Here is a 24,661-nt window from a genome sequence, read left to right as displayed (position 1 = left end):
GGCCCAAAAAGGTATTTCCAGGATCCACTGAGAAAAATTAACACAAAAGAAAAAGAGAAATGAATCAAATCCAGAAAAAATAGGATAGGTAGCATTACACAGTATATTTAAGTAGGATTTACAAGAGGTTCTTTCCCTTCTCCCCCCGAAGGTTGTTTTCTTTTTCTGTTCCAACACAGCGACAAAGCCTAAAGCGACGCACACAAATCCAACTCAAATACGTGAGTAGCTAAATAGTTTCCCATTAAATTATCACAACGATGTGGTGTAGTTTACATTCCGTCCGCGGCAGCAGGCGCCGCGTGTTTTTCTTCAGTTGATTTGAATTAAATCTATTTTACATTTGATTGGTTTCTAGAGGTGGGCGGCGGCGGCGGTGGCAGTGGGCGAGGTGGGCGGGGTCTAAAGCCTTGTACAGTGGATGCAGTTATAAAAAGGAAGAAGGGGAGTCGGTGCTGCGGCACAGCGAGTAATAGGCACAGGGGGCGACAGTGAGGAGGTGGGACGGGCGGTGGCGAGCAGCATCGGGGAATGACCAGGGGAGTACAGGCAGGTGGTTGGGGGCCTTAAGGTGGAGAGCGGCGCCCTCACAGGTAGATCTCCCTCTTGGCGGTCTGGCCGGTGGGAGTGGTCGCCGAGTGGTACTCCACCGCCTGGCTCAGCGGGATCTCCTCCAGCCCACAGTCTTTCCCAGACGAGTCTCCGCCCCCGGGGTAGGCACTGCTGTAGGGGGTCATGAACCGCATGTTGGCCACTTTGGAACCGCTGCCACCTCCGCTGCCGCCGCCGCTGCCCGTCCCGCGCTCCTCCGTCATCAGGGGCTTGGGGCTGCCGTTGGCCATCAGCTGCTCCTGCCCGTCCATCTCCTGGTAAGGCACGAAGGTGGAGAGCGGGGGGGCGTTCTTGGACACCTTGCGGGTGGGGGAAGGCTGACCGGGCATCCAGCAGGAGTCGGAGTGGCCGAACTCGGTGCACTCGTGGGTGCAGTTACCGGTCATCGCCACGTCGGGAAGGGGCCTGAGGTCTGGAGGGAGAGAGACAGAAACAGAGGGAGGAGGATGAGTAACCAGAGAACGGCAGCAGGGGGGGGGGGGGTGGATATGGTGATGAATCTGGTGATGAACTCCATACAACCACCGTCTGAAGCTACAGCACCAACTCCCACACCCGTCACACACACGTGGAACCCAGTGTTTGTGTTTGTGTCCTCACACACGTCTGCATTTCCCTTTATTACTTTTATTATAAACCTTCTTTGTTGGTTTGTGTTTCACTCATTTTCCAGATGAGTTTCTCAGTGTTTTTAATTTGATATTCTTTTTCTCTTTTCTGTGTTTTGAATTAGTCTTTATTATCTGTATCATTAGGAGTTTCCGTGCAGACGGATGCCTGTTCGTGCTTTGTGGGTTTTGTTCACTGCTTTGCAAAAACAATTTCCTCTGAGATGATAAAGTCTGGAATGAAACTGGATTCGACAGCAGACAGATAAAGGTTTCCAGACGCAGACATTGGTGCAAATATCTGTGTGTAAATGTTGCTTTTGTTTCCTTAAAACCAACAAACCTGAACGCGGCGGTGTCACAGTTCAGCTGCGAACACGTTGGCAGGAGAGACGCTGATTAAAACTGTCATTATCCCTTTATCCACACTCATGGCTCCCTCCATTGGAGAGAAATTAATTAAAGCTGGCTGTGTATTTTTAAAGTCACTAATAGTTCACAAAGTGCCAGGAACGTCGCTTAATTTGTCGCTGAGAGAACGAAGCCACGTGTGAAGCGGTGGGTGCTGAGCATGAAACAGGATCAGTTTGATGTGAGGACGGAGGAAAAAAGGTTCGTTAAGAAGCTAATTATGATGCACAAACAGCCAATTAAGGAAAAAAACAACGTGAACTGCTTTTTTCTTCACCTGCAGGAAATGACACGATGGAAGATGACGGATACAGACGATTGTTTTTATCTCCAGTGGTGTGAATGTTCAGGTTTCTAACCTCTGGGTCCTGTCACATGTTCTCGTGGGATTTTAACTTTGAGACGAGCAGGCGGACGGACAGAAGCCGTCAGACGGACAGAAGCCGTCAGACGGACGGACATTTAAAAAAGAAATCACAGCTCAGAATGTAAAAAGGTCAGAGATGGAAGCAGAAATATCAATGGGTATGCAGAAAGTAACCTTTCTTCTTCCGTGCGTGACATTAGATCATTCTTTGATACAGGAGGCTGGCAGGGGGCGGGGGGGGGGCGCCGGTCCTCGCGGGTAACGGCGCTTATTTCCCAAAATGCCCTTCGCTTCATGCATAATTGAAATTCATTGCCTCCTTTTTTTGCAAAAGCAGCTACAGTCGGCTTTTCTGTCTGTTTGCAGGTTGATGTGCACGTTCTAATCCCGCGGAGTGCTGAGTAGTGACCGCGCTCTTTTTTTTTTTTTGGCTTCTTTTAAATTCCGCTCCCCACATTCTCACGGCCGCCTTCGCCGTGGATTTTAGTTTTTAAGCACTTCCCATGCAAAAGCAATGTGCTTGCAAAAATGTTAAGTCATGTGCGAGTGGCTGTTTAATAAAGTGCTTTGCCTCTGAACCTCGTGTCAGCAGCCGGCTGATGGAGCACGGACGCCTCAGAGCTGCACGGCCGAGCAGAGGCGGAACTCAACTCACTGCAGCAACAACGCAGCAACAACAATGACGGATAAAAGGCCTCAGCCGCCCAGTTCAGCCTGTGGGGGAAGTTTACTGGTCAACAACCACAGCATTTGACCCCTGACTTTGTGTCTGTTAACACTGTTGGAGGTTTTTCATCTCATTTCCACCAACAGTTGCTTCCAGATATAGTTTTTTGGTCCATATCCCATTCGCTCACATGGAGGAGGCAGAGTTTATAATCCTAACTGCAGCTTCTTGTGGAGCCAGACGTCCTCCATCTTTATTTAAAGTCTATGAACTGAGGCCATGACTACACAAACATGGATATATCTAAGGAGACATGAGGAGTCCCACCTTCTTCTCCTAATATGAGTAATATTTGTTTATATATTGATTTCATTAGTGGCAAAATAAATGATTCATATTTGATGATTTGTGATTTATTCTTCTCTTTCGATGGCCCCTGCACCAACATGAACAGCGAGGGTGGAGGACTGATGTTTCTATGAAAAGCATTTTTCCTTTTCTGAATATCTTTTAAGTCATTTCCATGAAATTTGCTGTCTTCGTGGTTCACAGAAGAGAAAGCAGGTGAAGTCTTCTGCCCCAAACTGCCCCGAGGCCGCAGAGATCCTGGGGCATGAGAAGGAAGCAGCACTAACACAGGAAATCAACAAGTGAGACCTGATCTTCACCTCAGTCCTCAGGGAGTTGGTGTCAAAGTCTAATCCATCAAATAAGAGAACTCTTAGTAAATATGTTAATTATTGAACCACACATTGAACCTGGGGTCGTGAAGCACTGCAGCACATGAGACCCTTTAGATTATCTCCACGTCTTCAACAGGATGTTTAAAACTCAGCAGAGTTTCTGTCTGAACAAAAATAAAATCCTCCTGTAAACATCTCAATCAGAATAAACAGTCTCATTCTGGGAGACATTTACTTTGAAAGAGCTTCGGGATCCGTCCACAGCAGAAAATCTGCGTCGCACAGACGCTGTTTGTGAAACCCCCGTCTCCTTTGTGTTCACGTCCTGAGCTCAGTCTCACGCTCGACACGCCATCTGTTGCTGTTCGTCACTGACGAGCTCCTGACACGTGTCAGAGTGGAGCGTCTGTCTCCGGGGACCCGTCTTTGAACAGGTGACGTTTACGAGCGTGAGACGAGAACAAACAGGAAGCTGACGTTCAATCGCTGCAGCCGTAGTGACACGTGATCACAAAGCACGCGTCACATCAACGGGAAATACGCTACTCATGTCATACATGTGTCATTTATGTGTGTCACATATTGTACTGTACAAACATACAAGTAAAGTAATAAATAAAGAGATAAGGAAACAAAACTATTGTTAGTTGAGTTTGCACAAACTTTAAATATAGCATCAATTAAAACTGGAGCAAGTTCAGAAGCAGAAAACATTCATGTGTGTAAAATGTGTTTCTCTGTAGTTCTGCTGTGTATTTATAGACGTGTCAATACAAAGATGTTTGTTGTGTTTTCATATTCAACAGCGTGTTTGTACAGAATCTGTGTTGTATATACGATCATTAATACAACTTCTGAATATAGAATCTAAATGTGCATCAATAACATGGTGAAAAAAGACCAGGGGCCAACGTGACCTCGTGTTCAGACCCTCGCAAAGTGATCTGTAGCTCTAACGACGGGATTCAGCGCCGAGGCCATGTGGCTCGTGTTCGATCCTAATTAAGCACAAGAACTAATTGGCTCCGATCTGAGATGAAGCTAATTGGAGAGCACGATGGGAGAAGGAGTTTGTGGGGGTGAGGGGGGGGGGGGGGGGGGGGGGGGTTGTGATGGACTCTGTTAACAAGGCCTTCCTCTGACGGTGGCTCCGCCTCCACGCGCCCTCGGCCCAGACCCTCATCAAAGACGCTGTGAAGGTTGATCAGACGCTGTTTTTCCTGCTCTGACTCTCATCAGAAACTTCATGTGATGACTGAAGGTGATTTATTTGTTTTGAACATTAATAATCCATCAACAGTTTAGATGTCGAGACACAAAGACGAAGACGTTAGCGTGTAAATAAACAAGTGTCAGAGAAAGAGAAATATTCCTGTCGTCGGGTAATGAGGACGAAGCTAATGATTTCTGTGACCTCTTCACTTTCCCTTCCTCTCCGACCGTTAATTCAACATCACAACTTGTACACACACAAACAAAATCTATAGTTATCGGTTATATTTCCATAAAGTTTCACGTGTAAACTCGTGACCAGACGATAGATTCTATGGATTGTAATGACGTGTCCTCTGGTGTCGTCCTCGGGACAAACTGTTTAATACCTCACAGGAAAACGTGGCGGCAGCAGCAGGATTTCTTTCCGATGGAATTTACTTCCACTGAGGTTCATTTGTGGATTATCATGGAGTTTAGATTATTCATAACATCTGGTTCTGTCCCCACCCTAGTGGTGGTATGTAGTATTACGGTAAGGAGGAGGACATATTACAGATAAATAATTAGTTTGTTTTGTGTATTATCTTATATTTCTTACTCTGTCAGGACTTAAAACCGCTGGTGTTGTTCCATCCAGACGTGGCAGAACAGTCGTGACTTCAGATTTCTCGTCAGAAGTTTGAAAAGTTCTGGGTTAACCCCCGAGAGGAGGAGGAGCTATCTGCCCCCCCCCCCCCTCTCTCTGGTGGATCTTGGCGGCGGCGGCCATAACGCCGTATCCAAGGTTCCCTCCATTAGTCAAGGCTTTCTGAAAATGGAGTAGCCCTCCTGAGTTCCTTTCTCCCACTGCAGCCCTCATCTCCACTCCTGAGTTCCAGTTAACCCCGGGGACCCTCGCTCGCCCTGGCGGCCTCTCTCTCTGCATAATACACTCTGCTACCTTGGTCACCGGTTTTTCCGGTCAAACTAATTAGATTTCAGAGTCCCCACTTGGGAAGATGTCAGTGGTATGAAATGGAAATAATTTCCAGATGAGTATCTGACATTTTACGCTGTCAACTGGAGTAAAGAGCCCGAGCGGATTGGCTCTCCTCTTCCCCTCCTCCTCCTCCTCCTCCTCCTCCTCCTCCATCTCCTCCTCCTCTTCCTCTTCTTTTCCGCTCCATCACTTTACTCGTAGAGATATGCTAAATCCTCCAGCTTCCCCTCTCTGCTCGGTCCTCGGTGATAACTGGAAGCAAATGTACACAAAAGAGAGCTTCTCTTTTTTTTCTGCTTCTGCTTGAAGTGTTAATGTGTTTAATTACTTTGAAGCGTGTGCGTGCGTGTGTGTGTGTGTGTGTGTGTGTGTGTGTGTGTGTGTGTGTGTGTGTGTGTGTGTGTGTGTGTGTGTGTGTGTGTGTGTGTGTTGCAGTAAAAGCTGCAGCAGGAAAAACCTTCAATTAACGCCTTTTCTCCGTCGATGACAATGGCTCCGATTTATCTTATAGGAACAATAGAGGAGAGGAAGGAGGTGCGGCTGCTGTGAACGCTCAAAGACGTCCAGGAGGAAGCGAACGACCTGCTGCTGCTTCCCCCGCCGCAATCTGAGGCACCGCCATCAGCCCACACACACCAGGACACGTCAGAAACAAGTCACCGACTTAGACTCATTTAAAGAAGATGAAGACTTCAAGGTTTTACTAACAATCGTGGTTTTCTAGATGGTCGCCGTGTCAGAGGAGGTGAACTCCTGTCGTGGCCTGACGAGCAGATGTGTTGGACTACAGGCTCCACTTTCATAACAAGGTGTAAAACATTTGGGGGGGGGGGCGTCCAAATCCAGTTTGAATCCAGTGGATTATGTTTAACAGCGAAGGGAAAAGTCGCTGCATCGGGACGATGATTTAAACAGGATGAAGCCGAGTTATCTCCTGATGCATCATGGGTGTGTTCTGGGTCATAACCTGCGATAAACCAATCAGGTTTTATCTTCCATTCCCTTCATATGGAAAATAGATGCAAGGTTTCGTCGTTGTGTCGTTCATGATCTGATCAAATTCACTCATTGACACTTTCCTGCTCCTGCAACATGATTATGTAAAGTAGGTTCTGGATTTCTGCACAATTGTTGTAAAGCTTCAACATTTCAGCCCGATTTTCCAGTCACCAACAAATGTTGTGTGGACTCTTCAAAGACGCTTGTTGACTAATCACAGATTCCCACTTCTCCTATTTCTAGCAGATTCAATAATTAGACGAATTGGCGAGAACTAGCCAATCAGAGAGCAGGACAGATTAGTCAGAGGTTTCTTCTTTCTTATTTGACCTGCAGACGTCATACAGACAATATGTGTTTAATATGTTGCTATGAAACAACCACAGTATAATTCTGTGTGTGTGTGTGTGTGTTTGATGGAGACACACAAAGCCACACAGTAATGCAAACACACCACGTTGCAAACCTCCATCTGTATTCATGGTTGCACAGTTCTCACTTCAATGATGCGTCCAATCAAACACACACACACACACACACACACACACACACACACACACACACAGTGTACGTTCCGCCAGCGGCTCACAGAGATCCTGGTGTGTCAGTGTGTGCCGCACTCTCTGTTCCTATTAAGATTTTACAATCATCAGTTTAAAAACCTTTTTCCAAACCTCACTTTCTAATGTGATGACTCTGGTAACAACGCACTCGATTCATCGAAATGTCCGAGATCATCAGCGAGGCAGCGAAGTCTGACGACGTAATCAACACGGCACAAATATATTCAGCTCCCCCGTCTGCACCGATGCTTTTTATGATTCCTCCAAATGAAAACTGCGTGTTCCCCTTTAGGTCCAGTCTGTTCGCCGCTTCGACACTAAGTGAAATATCCCCACAGATATTTGAGGGATCACGATGATATTCACACGACACAGGAAAACAAATATTGAGGTACGACGGTTTACAAACGGGTGAAGAATGTTTTCCTCATATGATCGAGTGGCTGCAGCAGTTCAGGATTTATTTCTGTTCAAATCTAAAGATGTTTAGGTTCCGAAGTATAAACACACAGTTTTAATTCTGACCAACGTCAAGTTGAATTTAAAACTTCAAACTCAGTAAACATGTTGTTGGCAGTTTTTACATCTGTGTTTTTTATGTTTCAAGGTTAAACATCTGTCCCTGACAACGTAACGTCACTGTGATAACAATCTGTCGGGAAGCTGTCAATCATCTCGTCCAATTGCTTCTCTGTTATCAAATGACTGATTAAAACCAATATTTCGCTGTTGTCCATAAAGTCGTAACCATCCACCCAGACAGTTACACCTCATAGTTTCAGCAGCAGTAACACTCGTCTTTCACTCATTAGTCTGTGTACCTGTCACTCAGAATCTGTTGCGCCTGAGGGGGGGGGGGCGCATGTGTGTGTGCACCCCCCCGACACGCATCACATCCTTCCACCAAGTTTCATGGAAATCCATCCAGTGGATTTTGCATAATCCTGCTAACGAACAGACACACGGACAAAACGTAACCTCCTTGGCAGATGTAATAAATAAATCAAAAATTAAATAAGAGACTGAGGCTGCTGCCGCTCTAATCCAGGTACCCCCCCCCCCCCCCCCCCCCCATCCTCTCTCTCTCTCTCTCTCTCTCTCTCTCTCTCTCTCTCTCTCTCTCTGACCCCCTCGTCTGCCTCTGTGTGGAAACCTTGCCGGCTCTAATTAAACTTTGGGCAGATTAGAACTTTGCCTTGTCAGTCTTTATTCATGCTTAAACAAGTTATTACTTTTTGAGAAATTAAATTAGCCGGCAATTAATTAATCGACACAGAGCTGGGAAAGGGGGCCGAGGGGAGGAGGGACGGGGGGAGGAAGAGGGGGAGGAGGGGGATGAAAGTGCAGGAGAAGAAAGGGGGGGGGTTTGGCAGAAAATGAAGGAAAAGGAGACAGATTCATCTCAAAGAGCGAGAAAAGAAAAGAGAAAGAAAGAAAGAAAGAAAGAAAGAAAGAAAGAAAGAGGAGGATATTAGATATTTAAATGTCACTCGCTCTTTCACTAATTAGCAGGAGAGAACGATGAAGATCAAAATCATTTGTTTTTTTTCTTATTTCAAACATCAACAGTCGATGCTCTCAGATGCCAAACAGCCCCCCCCCCCCCCCCCCGTTTCATACAGAGAAGTTATTAGACAGACAACCCCCCCCTCCATCGTTTCCTAAATCCAAAATTAATTCACCCTCTGACTTTTCTGAAGATGCAACAAAAATCAAACAGGCAGAAAATCCACACTCCTATATTTAAGTATTTCGCCCTCTTCCTCCTTTTTTTATTTCCTTTCATTACTTATATCTTCCTTCATTCACAACTTCTGACTCCTTCCTCTCATCTTCAGTTTCCTGTTTCAAGTATTTCATTTTTCACATCAAACTATATATTTTATGTATAAAAAACATTGATTTGTGTTCCTTTCTTCTCTCTCTTCCTTCCTCCATCATCCATCTTTGTCGTTACAACACATTTACGATATAATAACGTATGTCTTCACATAATCGTATGTTTGAATGGATTTCCTCCTTTCCTGTTTCCTCCCTATGATCCCACTCAGTCTGTGTTGCTCCTTCCTTTCTTTGAGAGCACAGCACAATCCTGAAACGTGATATGAAATCTGACGACTTAAAATTTCATCTAAAGTCTGAACTCACGTCCTTTCCTCGTCTATAACTCAGCATCTCTCGCTCCTGCAGACTCACCTGACGCTCACATCTCTCCTGCTGTTCCATCACTTTGTTAATTCAGGTCAAATTAAAGCTTCAACATCCTCCCAGCTGATCAACAAGCAGCTGCAGCATCTGCACAGGATTTGAACCTGTCAATATGGCCGCCGCCGCTGCTGCTCCTGCTGTGACGGTGGTATAGCTCGGATAATGACGTGACGCGAGGATGGTTCCACCGGCCGAGTGTGAGCAGCAGACGAAGCTGCAGCAGCTCGACTGTGACCAGGATTTTAAATTCAGGGGATCAAACCTGAATTATCAATGTTCTCACCCATGTCCGACTGTTGGTTTGTGGGTTTGTCAGCAGGATTACACACAAACCACCGAGGAGATTTACACCAAACTTGGTGGACGGATGGAACAAGAAGGAACTCATTCAATGTTGTGGGGTTCTTCTATTTTTTTCTTTCACATTATGAGATAACATACAATTTTTGGGACATTTTCCCTGATTTCCGAGATAATTATTCACTGATCTTGAAAAAGGTGAAGACATATTCAGGAAACTGATATTCTGGTTATTTTTGTGCATTAAATCATCCATTATCTAAACCCTCAGATATCAGTTTGGCACTGAAAGTCTGTTTCTGATTCATTATCTCATTTACTTCTTCTCTTTACTTCAAATTACACTTATTTAATTTCACCATCATATGTTGCTTGACACTAAGAAAAAGCTTTTTCTCTTCATGCTGATATCGTCATATATTTTACAGCAGCTTGATCTGGAAGCTACAAGTTTCTGATGAAATATCCAAACCACCGTGTTTCCATTACAATTTATTCTCTAGACTTAAGATCACATATTTAACATATTTAACATCTGTGTGATTTTGGGTAAGTGTGTGTATCGCTGCTGGTGGAAGCTCAGCGTGAGGCAGCGCCGCCGAGCCGCCGGCTCTGACCCGATGTATGTTTACTTCCATGCGACTCCACCGAGCAGCATCTGTGTTTCCTGCCCCGCGTCCGTCTGCCAGGTCGCAGCTCAGGAGGAGAACTGTCCTCCACTCTGATTAATTAGCAGCAAGCAGCGTTAAACTGGCTCTTTAGCGTCAGGTGGACGAGTTAATACGGGAAAAAATAAAAACTGCTTTTGGCTGAAGCTCAGAGAAACCGGAGCGAAGCTGCTGCTGCGGCTCCGGAGCAGAAAGACGCGGAGTAAAGTTTGTATTTGTAGCGTTTTGTGTTTGAGAGCAGCGGCTGAGAATGAACCAAAGCTACTGCAATAGAAACCGCCCAAAGCTATATCAAGTACAATAACACAGCAGCTTCTCCTGACCATAAATATTTGACCACTGCACCCTGGTGTGTGTGTCGGTGTGTGTGTGTGTGTTGAGGCTGAATGTGTGTGTGTATTTGTGTGTGTGAAACAGAGAGAGGGGTCATTAAAGATGCAGAGGAACATGGTTTGTGTTTGCTTTGAATGCACAAACTGACCTGAATACACAAACTGTGGCTGGGATCAGAACTGGCAGCCGCAGCGCATCTGCATCTGTTTAACGGGAAACTCACTCTCCTCTCGTTTCTTATTTTAATTTTATTTATTTTTCATAAAAACTAGATCTCACTTTATTAATATCATGCAGGCGGCAGTTGTTCTGTAAACAAGGAGAATGAACGAACGACTTCATTTCTTTTGTCTCGTTTACGGAGATAAATTACCAACATTACCAAGGTTCCACGTCTTCTCTGCAGAAACATTCACTCGATGTTCTGGGGCAAAATTTAATAAATGGTTGAAAGGAAAAAGTGTCCAGACCGAATAAAGATAAAGAAGGAAATAATGAGCTTCTTATTGTGGAGTTCCCTCGTCTGAGTTTAGTGATTTCTCGCAGGTGAACCCCTGAGTCTGTGAGCGTCGTCTCCTGGACGCCTGGGAGTCGATTATCATTCCTCCGTGCGCTGTTCTTTCTCCAATTGGAGGCCTGGGAACCCATTACTGTCTCAAAACCTGCACCCCAGAGATCATTATCGTCTCTAAATGGACAAGAAGGTGCGTTAATGTTTCTACGTTGACACGAGGAGGTCTATTATGGTCTGTATGTGGACACCTGAGTCCATTCACGACTCCATGTGGACACCTGAGTCTAGTTTGGTCTCTACCTGGACACTGGGGAGTCAGTTTTAGTCACTACATGGTCATCATCCAGTATCATGAGTCCATTAAGTCTCTGTGTAGGTATTTGAGTCAGTTGTTTTCTTAACGTAGACGTAACTATTAAAAAGTGAATTTATGCTCAACATTAGAACTTCAGAACTCAGAACTTCTACTGTAAATTAGCCGTGTGAAACCTGGACTAAACTCTACCACACATTATGTTTGGGGGAGGTCGTAAAACATTTATCAAACCAGCCGCGGCGCTGAAGCCTCGTGATCACTCCTGACGGGAGTGATGGACACAACAACTGTAATAAGCTCCAGATTGTTTAGAAGACACTCGGTGTTTCTTCCTTTAATGTTTCAGCGGAGACAGAGACGTGACTCTTGTGAATTCGCTGTCACGGCAGACTTACAGACCTGTCAATGTTGTTTTCCATGCATCAAACAATCACTAATGCTGCAGGTTTAAAGTCTTTCTGTTTACGCCCGTCGCTTGAAGTTAACTCGCACACATCAAACTGGAAGCTGAGACCAAACCCAGTGACCCTCTGCACGACTGAAGCAGCCGTCGTCCCAACTGTAAATAACATCAACCCACCGGAAAATAAAATGTATTAATTAATTAATAAAGAATAAAACCTGAGACACCTGCAGATCAGATCTGAGAAAGGACCGAATTAGCAGTGAAAGTAATCTCACAGCGAGAGAAACGCCAACCAGTCAATTATTAATAGTCCAGAGGAAAAAAGAGCGTGCACACACACACACAGACACACACACACGCACACACACACGCACACACACGTTTGTACTTCTATTTGGTGACGACACTTATTGGCCTAATACATTCTCAAGCCTCTAACCCTAACTTTAACCATCACAACTAGTCAGAACGTCCTCACTCTGCAGGTTGTAGGCTCAGAATGGTCCTCACAAAGACATCAGTACGACTACACACACACACACACACACACACACACACACACTCACACACACACACGCACACACACACACACACACACACACACACACACTCACTCCCCGTGGAATCAGCCTACTATGAAGGAAAAATTCAATTATCCTACAAAAGTGAATAAATTTGCAGCATCGCAGCCTGCGGGTGTAGCTCCTGCTTCCATTTCTCTGGATGCATTTGGGGATTGTGTGTGTGTGTGTGCCTGTGTGTGTCTGTGTGTGTGTGTGTGTGTGTCTGTGTGTGTGTGTGTGTGTGCGTGTGTGTGTGTAATGAGCACTCTGGCACTATGAGCCGCTGATGTTCCAGTTAAAGCTTCCCACTGTTTCTGCTGCCGTTTAATAAAAAGAAAAATAGGACATTTATCTGCAGAAACACACAAAGTTTAACTGAATTCAACTCAGTTAACCACAATAAAAATCAACTCACTAACTAAACTAGTTGATAAAGAGTGAAGGAGGCGGAAGCAGCAGGTTTTTATAACGTGGAAGATTCCATCTGATAATCTGGAATACAGGTCGTTGTCGTAATCTCTTCTGGACCAGTGTCCTGTGTCCCAACTCGACCACCGTACAGAGCTCAACCCGTGTTTTCACCGAGGGGCCATTCCTTATCCATCTCACGTGGTAACTGTGCGACTGTGTCAAGTCGACTTCAGTCCTGTTAACGCTCGGCCGTCATCAGAGTGGATTCCTCTCGTTTGTCAGCGGCAGGTTTTGGTGTTCGCTCACTGATCACTTCTGTCTTTTCTCGACTCCAGACCGATTGTGCGCTCGCCGTGACGACTGTCAGCGGCGCCGCTCCGAGCCGCTTCCCGTTTTGATCCGACGGGAACAGTCTACCTGCAGCTGAGTGATGGCTTCTCGCATCCCTCCTCGCTCGGCTGAGTGACGCCGCCGACAGATTGATGCTGACACGTATGACCAGGCGCGGAAAACAACATGTGACAGGCATGTTGAGGAGCAGGAGCGAGATGACAAGCTGTACAGGAAGTGTTTTGTTGTATTCAGGTGTTTCAACACAGCCTAATCTCAGGGGAAATTTATTTACGCTCCGAGAAACGCCAGCATAGATTTTTCATTTTATGTTCACAAACAAGAGGATTTCATTCAATTAAACTAAAGAAACCACAAGAACAGTTAGGTTTTTAAAATTAACAAACAAGGAGAAATATTATAATATTATATTATATTATTAAAAAGTATTTGTGTTCATATTTTACCATTTGATTAATACAAGATTCATCCTCCGTTACTCACGGAAACACAACGAGAGACATTATAAGATAAACCTATCGTCCTCTTTATGTTTAAAGAACTGAAACTGTGCAGACATCCTGTTTCTGTGAAAAATAAACTTTGTCGTTTCCTACAGTGAAATGAAGTTTACTTTTTTAATGACGGAAATAATGTGTGACACATTTTCCCCTCTCCGCTGCTGGAAGTGTAAAAAGTAAGAGAAACGGAGTCCGTCAATGTGAATCGACGCTGGAGCTCGACGTCTCTGGAGGAAAAGCTGCTTTACCAACTGAACCTTCCAGAGGAGAAGTGGTTCAGTGCAGCCGCAGCTGAAGAAAGAGCTGCACTGCTGCATAATGCAGAGGAAAGAATGGAAGTCAAGTTTATTTACTGTACAAAGCATCTTTCTGCAGGAGACGTGACAAAGGGCTTCACAGTAAAAGACTAAATCAAATACAGACAGTAATAACTAAAACTTTTTAGAAGTGTAACCTCGGAACTCAAAGTGAAAATGAAACTCTGGTGTCTTTGGACTTTTTAATTTTTTTATTTCACCGGGTCCTGATTAAAAATCTTGCGACAGCTTTCTCTTCTTCCTCCGAGAGTTCGGGGACAAGATGAAAAGACAGTTACAGTGAAGACGGTGTTTGTCTTTTAGTGTCTTTGCTGTTGTCATGTTTTTATCTTTCTAATGAAGCCCACAGGGAGGGAGGCTGATGATGACATCAGCTAATGGAGATCCTCCGAAAATCAATAAATCAATTCCACATGTGATTCAACAGAAGAACGAGCGATGATCTCCTTCTCAGATTGATGAGACATTGTTCAGCTGAACTCAGCAGAAAGTGAAATAACACAAATGACTCAAACACGTTCTGATGAGGACTTGAAAGCCTCATTGATGCCGACCCCTGGATCTCAGACAACATAAGTATTGTACGAGTCAGCAGGAAACTATTTACTATTAACGCCGACGTTCAGTCACGACTCAAGAGGAAGAGGAAGAGGAAGAGGAAGTGCGCTCTTACTACGGTGAAGCACAGAGCAGTGGACATTAATCACTGTTCTTCATATTACATGATCTTCATCTGAAGATTGAGTTGTTTTTGAAGTCAACACTAATTTGTCAAATAAACTGTTGCTTTGACAAATTGTAATTTATAGAAGATGTAGGTTTGTAGATGATTTATAAGCAGTTTTTATTTAAAGATATATTAAGAAATTTTCTTCTGAAAAATGACACATTTCAACATCAGGACACATCTGCTGAAGACCGTGAGAAGTCTTCTAAAGTTCTTCACTAGCTACTCAACGAACAAGTGTTTCCGAACACAACCACAACCGGGCCCAGGACCGAACCCTGGGGTACACCGCGAGGCAGAACTGCAGCTGAGGACACAGTCACCAGAACTGGATCAAAACCTCAGGTATTTATAACAAAGATAAAAGTGATTTGATAGAAATGACACTTTCCCAGTCTTCAGGGTCTGTCAGAGTCGGACCGGTGAAACCTTGACGCTCGGAGAAGAGAATAATACCAACGATTCATCGTTTTTTTTCAACAATCTGACAGTCGGCTCCACTCTGACTTCTCTCTTTGGTGTTCGCAATTATTAGATGACAGAAAATAACACAAAGAAACAGCCTTTTAATTCAACATCCACGTCCTTCTCCTCCGTCCGTCTCTCTTTTCTTTATCTCCTCCTTTATTCTAACCTCCTCTTATGCAGTTATTTGTGTTTTCTACTTTACTTTGTTTACAGATTCCTCCCTTCTCTTGTCCATCCGTCTTTCATCCTCTGTCGTTCTTTCCCTTTGTGGCTTGCTCACTTTTTTCCCTCCCCCATCCTCAGCTTTGTTTCTACCTGCATCTCTGCCTCTCTCAGCCCCAGTGTCCCATCAGGCTTTGTTCTTCCTCTCTGCAGCATCTACAGCCAGCGGGAAGGAAGAGGGACCCGACCTGCTGAGATCAAAGTTGACTCTGTCTGCATGAGAGTGTTTTAAAAAAGAAACAGTGCAGAAGGGAGGATGTGCAGGGAGAGTTTGGTGATGAGTCCGTCCTCAGTCTGAGACATGAGCGCTGAAGAGCTCAGACGACCAGGTGATACAAAGTAAGAAAAGGTTTATGAAGTAAGAGCTTGATCAGAGAGATTATACCAGATCAGTAAAATGCCAAAGATACCAGAAGGTCCGTGTTCAAATGAAACTCTGCGATCGTTTGTGCAAATCTTCTGAAAGTTTACGGATACGGACAAAACAGACGTAACGGAGCAGTACCACCGGAAATCATGTGGGGGCAGTGTTGTCAATAGTTCAAGCAAGACGACTAAAATACAAATACTGTCATGAACCGATCAGTTTGTATCAGCACCAACTGAAGAACACACAGTTTACACTCATCAGCCTGACGCTGACTTACACACGCAGTATTATCCAGCTACTAACTTTATATTTCTATTCCTTTAGAGTTAAAGGAAGCAAGGAAAGGAAGGAAGGAGAGGAAGGAAGGAGCAGATGAATGAGAGTTTGTGACAAATGCAGAAACAAACAGAGACTCCAGAGAGTTGACTGTGATTCTCCGCTTCAGGCCACAGCTGATCTCCTGACACACACAGACACACACACACACACACACACACACACACACACACACACACACACACACACACACACACACACACAGACACACACACAGAAACCTTTCTTCCAGCGTCCCACTGCATTTCTCTGAGCTACTTCCCAGGTTGCAAAGGTCATCAGAACGCCTGCAGCTAAACCTGAACCAGACCTTACAGCTGTGAGTGTGAGTGTGAGTGTGTGTGTGTGTGTGTGTGTGTGTGTGTGTGTGTGTGTGTGTGTGTGTGTGTGAGTGTGTGTGTGAGTGTGTGTGTCTGCATGTGTGAATCCGAAAATCTATATGTGAATCTCACAGAGGAGCGTTGACTCATCCTGCACCTGTACTGCTCTCTCTGTGTGTGTGTGTGTGTTTGTGTGTGTTTGTGTTTGTGTGTTTGCGTGTTTGCTTCCATCTATTCTCAACTTTTTCAACTTGAAATAACAAATAAAAACACAATTAAATGATCATTTTTTTGTTTTCATGTGTGGGTGGACCAGATGATGCATTCAGGTACGGTCGGCACTTTACACCGTTCAGCTCAACGCTGACTGCTTTTTATAATTTGGGACAAACACAACGTTGTGTGTGTGTGTGTGTGTGTGTGTGTGTGTGTGTGTGTGTGTGTGTGTGTGTGTGTGTGTGTGTGTGTGTGTGTGTGTGTGTGTGAGAGCTGCCAGTTACTCAGCAGGTGTTAACATAAAAACATCTACAGAACAAAATGAAGCTGGCAGCTCCAGGAATGATGATTCTTGTCGAGGGACAGTTTAAAACATGAACGAAGAGGAAGTGTCTCATATCGACGTGTGTGTGATGTCATGGGAAGTCACAGCTTGTCTCCTCGCAGACAAAATATCAACCAACAGATTAGATGATGTTTTCACACAGACGTCCAAAATGGTTTTGAAAAAATATGAACAAATATCAGTTTTTTGATATTTTCTTGATTTATGTTAAAACCTGTGTCGTTGTGTTTATTGACTCTGAAGAGCAGAGGGACGAACTGTGGTTGTTTAAATCAGTCAGGAGGAAGAAGACGAGGAGGAGGAAGAGGAGGAGGAAAAGGAAGAGGAAGCAGATGAGGAAGAGGAGGAAGAGGAGGAAGAGGCTGGGATTTTGTTGTTGCTGATGATTCTATTCTATTACCCTCCCTCTCTCTCTTCATCAGTTCAGACCATCTGTATGGACGCTTTTCTGTGAACGAGTTGGCAGGCGATCAGTGTGTGTGTGTGTGTGTGTGTCTGTGTGTGTGTCTGTCTGTGTCTGTGTGTGTGTCTGTGTGTGTGGGTGTGTGTGTGTGTGTGTGTGTCAGGAAGGGTTGCCAGATCAATAGGCAGCAGGGGCCCCAGTGACTTATGTGATAGATCAGCACTACAGAGCTGCTGGTAGCGCTGATAACACACACACACACACACGCACGCACGCACGCACGCACGCACGCACGCACGCACGCACGCACGCACGCACGCACGCACGCACGCACGCACACACACACACACACACACACACACACAGACACTTACTTCCTATTTATAGTCTGTTTACATCTAAACTACTGCAGGGGGGTCAGAGGTTACACATGAAGCGACATTCTGTGTGTGTGTGTGTGTGTGTGTGTGTGTGTGTGTGTGTGTGTGTGTGTGTGTGTGTGTGTGTGTGTGTGTGTGTGTTCGCTCATTTGGATGCAGAGTGCTGAGCTGGTCGGCATCTTGTTTAGAGAGCGACCATATGTTAGCTACACACACACACACACACACACACACACACACACACACACACACACACACACACACACACACACTCAGTAAGTTTCAGATCTCGTCAAACTTTTAAGACTGTTTACGTCTCCTCACATTATTTAAATGTTAATAAAACCCTTCGTATTACTGACAGTTGATTGTTTACTTGTTTCCCATCAAGCCGCCACACGTCGTCAAATTCTCACTCAGCTGTTCGTTCTGTCTCTTTCAAATATCAACACAGTTTAAATAAAGACGATTTGAACCAAGTGTCTCCTGGAGAAGACGTTTCTACTGCCACTACTGTCACTACGGGCCACAAATACAAAGATAAATAAAATAGATATATAGAAATGTCAGTGATTGTTGAGTAATTATTAGCAGTCGTCCTGCTCCACGTGTTAATCTTTCCAGCACAGATACACATCGTGTCTTGGGACTCTGATAATGTAAAATTAATTGCTTGACAAAGCTGAACAAAGATATATCTGTGAATAAATATGTTCCAAAATATACAATGTTTAAATTAACTCCCCAACGGGATGTGTCTAATCTCTGGAACCCCTGGTTGGCAGATTAAAACCAGCGCACTGAGACTGGCTGTGGCGTTTATCAGCCTCCTTCTCTCTGGTTGATTAATTTAAAGTTATTACCTGACTTTAGTTTGACTTCTGAGGAAGCCTCAAGTGTGTGAAATGATCTTCTCCACACTTCACTTCATGCAATTTACATGTATTTAAAGATTTAAGGCTTTGGTAAGTGGACTGTGAAGTGTCAGAAAGATCTTCATCTGTGGAAAAAATATATGAAATGCTCCTTTAATCGCCCTCGTCATGAAGACAGGCAGCGGGAACAGGAAATGTTTTGTGTGAAGCGTCAGATTTACCAGCAGACACAAACAAGACAAGTCGAAGAAAAGAATTATGAAAAGAGAGAAAAGGAAATAAAACGCTGTCAGGGAGCTTCACAGCTTCCTGTCACTTCCACGACAGCGAAGACGAGAGGAAGAAAAGAAGAAATGCGAGGAGGTGGCTGCAGGAATCTTCACTGACCGTCAATAAACACAAAGCCGCCAGTCGCTCCGTCACGGAGACGCTCGCAAAAACAGAACTGACAGGAGGCAGGAGGAGCGCGAGGCGTTTGGGTGCAGTGGGGAGGACGGGAAATATTACAACACAGAGACGGAGACACAAAACAAGAAGTCAAACACCGAGAGTAACTCTCACAGCCTCCTGATGGAGACATGAGGAGCGACCGCCAATCAAACACGGCCTTAGAAACAGAAACCAGACGGATTCCTGGTCCTATCCCCCACCTACAGATTCACATGTAGAATCTGTTTCTTTATTATCTTTAAACTTATTCTATCTACAGTTATGTGAGGCTTCGACTTGATGTTCTGAACCATAATATCTCTGTTTGCATTTGTTAGTATGTAACTGCCGCCGTCCTCTGATTTCACCCTGTCAGGGCTCGTTGTAGATTCCGATCTCATCTCCAGGTGGAGAAGTTTCCAGCAGCCGCCTGGCGATGACTCCTCTGTCCTGAGGAAGCGTCGGATCGGAGGCGGCGGCACCCGGGAGACGACGGAAAACAAAGAGATAAACTCAGATGAGACTCGCAGAGGTCAGACGGAGGTTTGGGTGAACGATGGCGCCCGTTGATGTTCTCCTGGTCAAACATTTGGCCCAGTGAACGTCCACGCGCCACCCGCCCTCTCCCTCCCCCCGCCAAACACACACACACACACACACATCTCTGAACGGGTGAAGCGATGCAGAAAATGGGATTCAGGTTTGTCCCTCCACAACCTTCCCTTCGCTCATTTAGATGCGTTCACTTATTCGGACTGAACGCTTTGTACACTCAAATGCTGCTGCTGTATCTCTATCACGCACACACACAGCTTCCTCGGAGTTGGAAGCATTTCACGCTCTATATAGGCCATCATTATTGGAAATGAAGAAACACCTCCCCTTTTAAAGATGCACTTTGTCGCCACATCTCATTTCCACTCGTCCTCTGAGTGTGTTTTATCTTCTGCAAGATAAGCGGGATAAAGAAAGCTTTTATCTGCCGAGTGCTAAGTAGATGAGGAGCCGCGCCGCACGCCCGTATATATATGCGCTGTGTACTCGACTGGGTAAAGTGAACAAATAAGGCTGATACCAGCTAAATCTAATACTGCTCCGGGGCACATTACACCCAGAATGCAATGTGGCAGATGATTTCTTTGGCGGACGAGATACGACACAGTCTGGGCTCAAATGAAGCAGAAAGTTTGGACCAACAGAGAAGGTGAGGGATGGTGTGATTCATTCTAACATTGTGATTTCTATTGTGCGTCAGTGTGTGTGTGTCCGTGTGTGTCCGTGTGTGTATGTGTGTGTGTGTGTGTGTGTGTGTGTGTGTGTGTGAACAGTTACTCACAGCGATGCCCTGTCGACACGGCGACGGCCTCATTTCAGCTGTTTTAGAGCAAATTCTGTCGAAGATTCAGAATTTTCAGGAATGAATCAAATCGTAAACATCAAAAATCAACCTGAATGTGCTGCGATAAGATCCCATCAACCTGAGCTCCATCACCCACGAGCCTGATTCTCCTCACACGACTAAAGAAGAGAAATGAAACCACCAGCAGCGCTCTGACCTTCTCGATGCTCCACCCGACGCCCCGGCTGACGCACGGCGTGACCTTTAATGACTGACTGAAGGTTTCAGCTTCGTTAGTGTCGACACGAGAGGCTGCGAACGTCCTTCGACGCCAAAACACTAAACTGTCAAAAAGCTGTGACTACGATACTCAAAGAAAAGTCAAAACTCATTGTGAGGCTGAAATGTCTATTGTTATTTATCACTGGTTAGCATGTTAGCATGCCGAAGTAATGGTGCTGACCCAGGCTGCAGTGGAAGGATGTTAGCATGTTGTGTTAGCCTCCAGCTAAAGGCTGTATCTGGACCAAAGTGTCTCACAGACTGACGCTGTCATTACACTCATGAGGAATAAAAAGAAACTTGCAAAGCAAATTCACACAATGTAAAATAAGTTTAAACTTTCTTTTTTTATATATATTTAAAAAAATATCTGTTTAATTTTATACTTAATTTCACTTTGTCTTAAACCTCAAATCACAAACTGAAAACCACCCGGGCTGAGATGACTCAGTCAAACACGGCTGCAGCTTCAGGGACTCAGTAAACGGAGTGAATCAATGTGAGGTTCAGCCTGGACCGATCAGCAGCTGATCACAGGCCCAACACAAACATCCAGGCTCACATTCACACCCACAGTCGGTCCGGAGGCTGCAGGTCACTCAGGCTGTGTTTGGACTGAGGGACAAAGTCTGAGGAAACCCACGCAAACATGGAGAGAAGATTCCACCTCCACACAAGAGATCCTGCACGAAACAGAAGTCAAACCATGAACCTTCTTCCTGTGAGGCGACACCACTCCAGCCCGGGAGCAAAGACATGTTAATAAACCAGTTCTTACCTAAAGTCATCGCCTGAACGAGTTCTAACCTCAGTACGAAGGACCGACAGTGAAACTGAAGCCAGGAAACACGTCCTGGTCACGTGACAACTTCACTGAAACAGAAACATTCGTTCAAATTCAGTCAAACTGGCTTAAAAAGAGTTAAAACACAAAAGGACTGAACGGATAAAGTAGAGTTCATGTATCGTAGACTCTGCACAGCTTTCCCTCTCTGCCCTCTGGCAGCCATGTTGGAAGTCAGCGGCTCAGCAGCAGCCGATCGAGGTGCCGAACAGGAAATCTGCCGGCGCTCACGGTTAGTTCAGGCGCCGTTTGATGGGTTTGGACGGGCGCGCTGGGAGCACCTTGTACCTGCTGCTGCCGTGTCATTTCCTGTAGCAGCTTGGACACGGACGCACACTGGCTCTAATAGAGCCGTCAGCACGGTCAACATTACAACCGGCAGACACAGATTGAAGCCAGATGTTCAGACGGAGGGAACAGCGTGAGCCTCAGATGCTGCTGTTAGGACACAGAGCGCGCTCGTCTTCCTCCGACGCTCTAATCGGCTGGCGCTGACCGGAGCCAGGTCGTCAGAGTCACCTCCACGCTCGTTAGATATGGAGATTTACAGGAGGGGAGCGGGGGGGGGGGGCGTATTTTATCTATTTGCATCGTTTTATTTGACCTTAATGTTTCCAGGATGGTCTCATGAGGTTTAAATCCGTCTGGAGAGAATTCTGACCACGAACATGATTAAAGAAAAAGTGAACAACTCACCAAAAGAAAAACCAGGAAGATATTAAATATTAAATACGCTGGTTGTTAAAACAACTCCTGCTCATTTTACCTCTGAAGTTTTGTTCTGTTCTTTGAGGAGCCGAATGTTTAGTTTCTGAGTTCAGTTCGATTTTTCTACAAAACACTCAACGTTATTTCTGATGAATTTATATCAATTTACCGTCTGTAATGAAAAGCAATGATGTAATAATTTCAATAAACTCTCGTGTTTTTTAAAGCCCATTAACCAGTGTGTATATATGCACCTTAGATTCATTCTTAAAACAAATAAGATTTATTTATAACAATAAGGTAAATCAACTGTATTATGCTATTTTTAAAGGTTGATATTTGCTGAAGTGATTTATATTTTTAAATCAATCTACAATATGATTATATTATAAATTCTGTTATCATCACATCATGAGTTTGCAGTAGAGTCCGTTGTGCTTTCAGAGCTGCGGCTCCACACTGAGTTTAACCTTTAAAAGCCGATTGAGTCCAACGGTTTAGTTTTATAACTGAAAAAGAAGGAAATCCCTCCTCTGTCATCCAGAGAGCTGAGGACCTGTGAGACGAGAGGTCAGAGGTCAGAGTCCAAGTTCAGGAGTCATTTAGTTCTGAAGAGAGAGAGAGGACACGTCGCTCTGCTCTCTCGCCCCAAGACGGTGTAGTCTACAGATTCGTTTTACTCCCAAAAATAAATCAAATGCTTCAACCTCCAGTGCATCTTTGACCTTCAGAGGTCAGGCCAATCATTTCCATGTTTAATAACCATCCCTGCAGCCAGAGGTGTCTGACAGCCTCTCACCCAGTGCATGCTGGGATAGGCCCCATCCTGTGACCCTGAACGGCACAAAGACATAAACAGTGGATGGATGGATCATTTAAATGCTAATTGAATTAATCACTTTATCAAATGATTCTAAATGCATAGATTAAGTGATCGATTATAGAGCGGAGCTGTAAAGTCCGTAATCACCTGCGGCCCTCGTCCTCCTGAACATCAGCAGCGGAGCAGCGACACGTTTTCATTTGACTTTGATGACGTGAGTAAATGTGAAGAAAGAAATGATGGAGGCAGTTGAAGGAAAAACTCTCGCTGTCATGCCAGTGAAATGATGTGGGCGGGATAATGAAGGGACTTTTATGCAAAGCGGCGGGTGTCATGGCGAAAGACTTGCGCTCGCTCATCTCGGCGAAGCCATAATGATGCATGAAGGGCCCCTTCGTGTTTTTGACATGATTGTGAGTGATTTATTGGCACCCCATGGTAATTAACATCAGATTATCTTCTCCAGGAAGCTGTGAAGTCTCACGCCGCTGCCGCCGCCACAGCCGACGTGGCTGGAAGTTCACCGCTGGCGCTGAACAATGCAGACAGGAGCGACTGGAGGGCTCCATTAGCACCTTTCCATATGTCAAACAGCAGAAGCTGCAGCAGCTCCTCCCCCCTTGCACCGTCATCCACCATCAGCCAGGCAGCGCCACTACGTTCACAGCGTTTCAGCTGAACTGAGAGAGCTGCAAACACACATCTGTGTCCACGAGGCTTTTAGGTTCACACATATTTTTCATACAAAATATTAGTTTCCTAAATAAGCCCAACTTCTCTCTGGGAAATCGTCTTAATGTTATTTTATCTAACCGAGCTCACAGCCTACGGGCCTGAGCTCCACCTGCTCACATGGTATTTTACATCTTACTGGTGCAGCGGGTGAATTTCGAGCCAGATTACACGTTTGTGAGTTTTTCTGGTCAAAGGTTTCTGGTGTGTGGGGGGGGGGTGGTTCTGGAGTACGCATCGCACCTCGGCTCGTGTGCTTCCTGTTGTGAGCCACTGATCTAAACACAGGAAACTTGATTAACATGATTAGCTTCATCTCCGCAGCCTGAGCTGGAGCAGCTCTCCCCGCCGCTCTGTCAGCCCGGCTCTCTCCCCACGCCGCCACTTCCCGGCATTCATCACCGGCCGTCCAGCTGCTCAGATCAGTCGCTCGTACGGCATTATGCAAAATGTCAGCGGGCGAGCCGGGTACAAAAACTGCAAAACAACATCAGTCAGTGTCCCAGGAAAAGGAAACAAAGCGGAGGATGGGAGGAATCCTCCGTCCCTCATGCCCCCGATTCACCGAAGTTTCAATTTTTCTGTTTGCCGGAAAACAGCAGTGGGCTGAGAAGTAGGCCTCTCAATATTTAAGGTGAAGTATAGGAAATGTAAAAGGCTTTGGAGTGTGTTTGATTCATTATTCAGCTCTGGCCTATTCTCTCTCTCTCACTCTCTTCCTCATGCTGCGTGCAAGAGATAACAGCTCGGCTCCACGCTTTAATTCTTTTGCATCGCAGATTAGAAAAAGGCAAAAAAAAAAACAATCCTGGAGAATATAAGATGCCTTAATTTCTTATTCTCTCGCTCT

General features: G+C 45.2%; 1 protein-coding gene across 4 annotated transcripts in view; it reads right to left on the bottom strand.

Annotated features, from left to right (window-relative positions):
- Positions 1–326: 326 nt before the first annotated feature.
- The window catches only part of LOC117768925 (protocadherin-1-like), a 158,392-nt gene continuing 134,057 nt past the window's right edge, over positions 327–24,661 (bottom strand). For 3 of the 4 annotated variants that reach the window (XM_034597416.1, XM_034597418.1, XM_034597417.1), the window contains exon 5: positions 327–1,024. In XM_034597416.1, coding sequence (XP_034453307.1) covers positions 588–1,024 — 437 coding nt within the window. In that variant the 3' untranslated portion in view covers positions 327–587. The remainder of the gene's footprint in view (positions 1,025–24,661) is intronic. The other variant, XM_034597420.1, reaches the window with a different exon arrangement.

The sequence above is a fragment of the Hippoglossus hippoglossus genome, chromosome 10 (assembly GCF_009819705.1).
Source record: "Hippoglossus hippoglossus isolate fHipHip1 chromosome 10, fHipHip1.pri, whole genome shotgun sequence".
Taxonomy (NCBI): domain Eukaryota; kingdom Metazoa; phylum Chordata; class Actinopteri; order Pleuronectiformes; family Pleuronectidae; genus Hippoglossus; species Hippoglossus hippoglossus.
The sequence above is the reverse complement of the archived record's forward strand: the minus strand, read 5'-3'. Positions and strand labels throughout refer to the sequence as shown.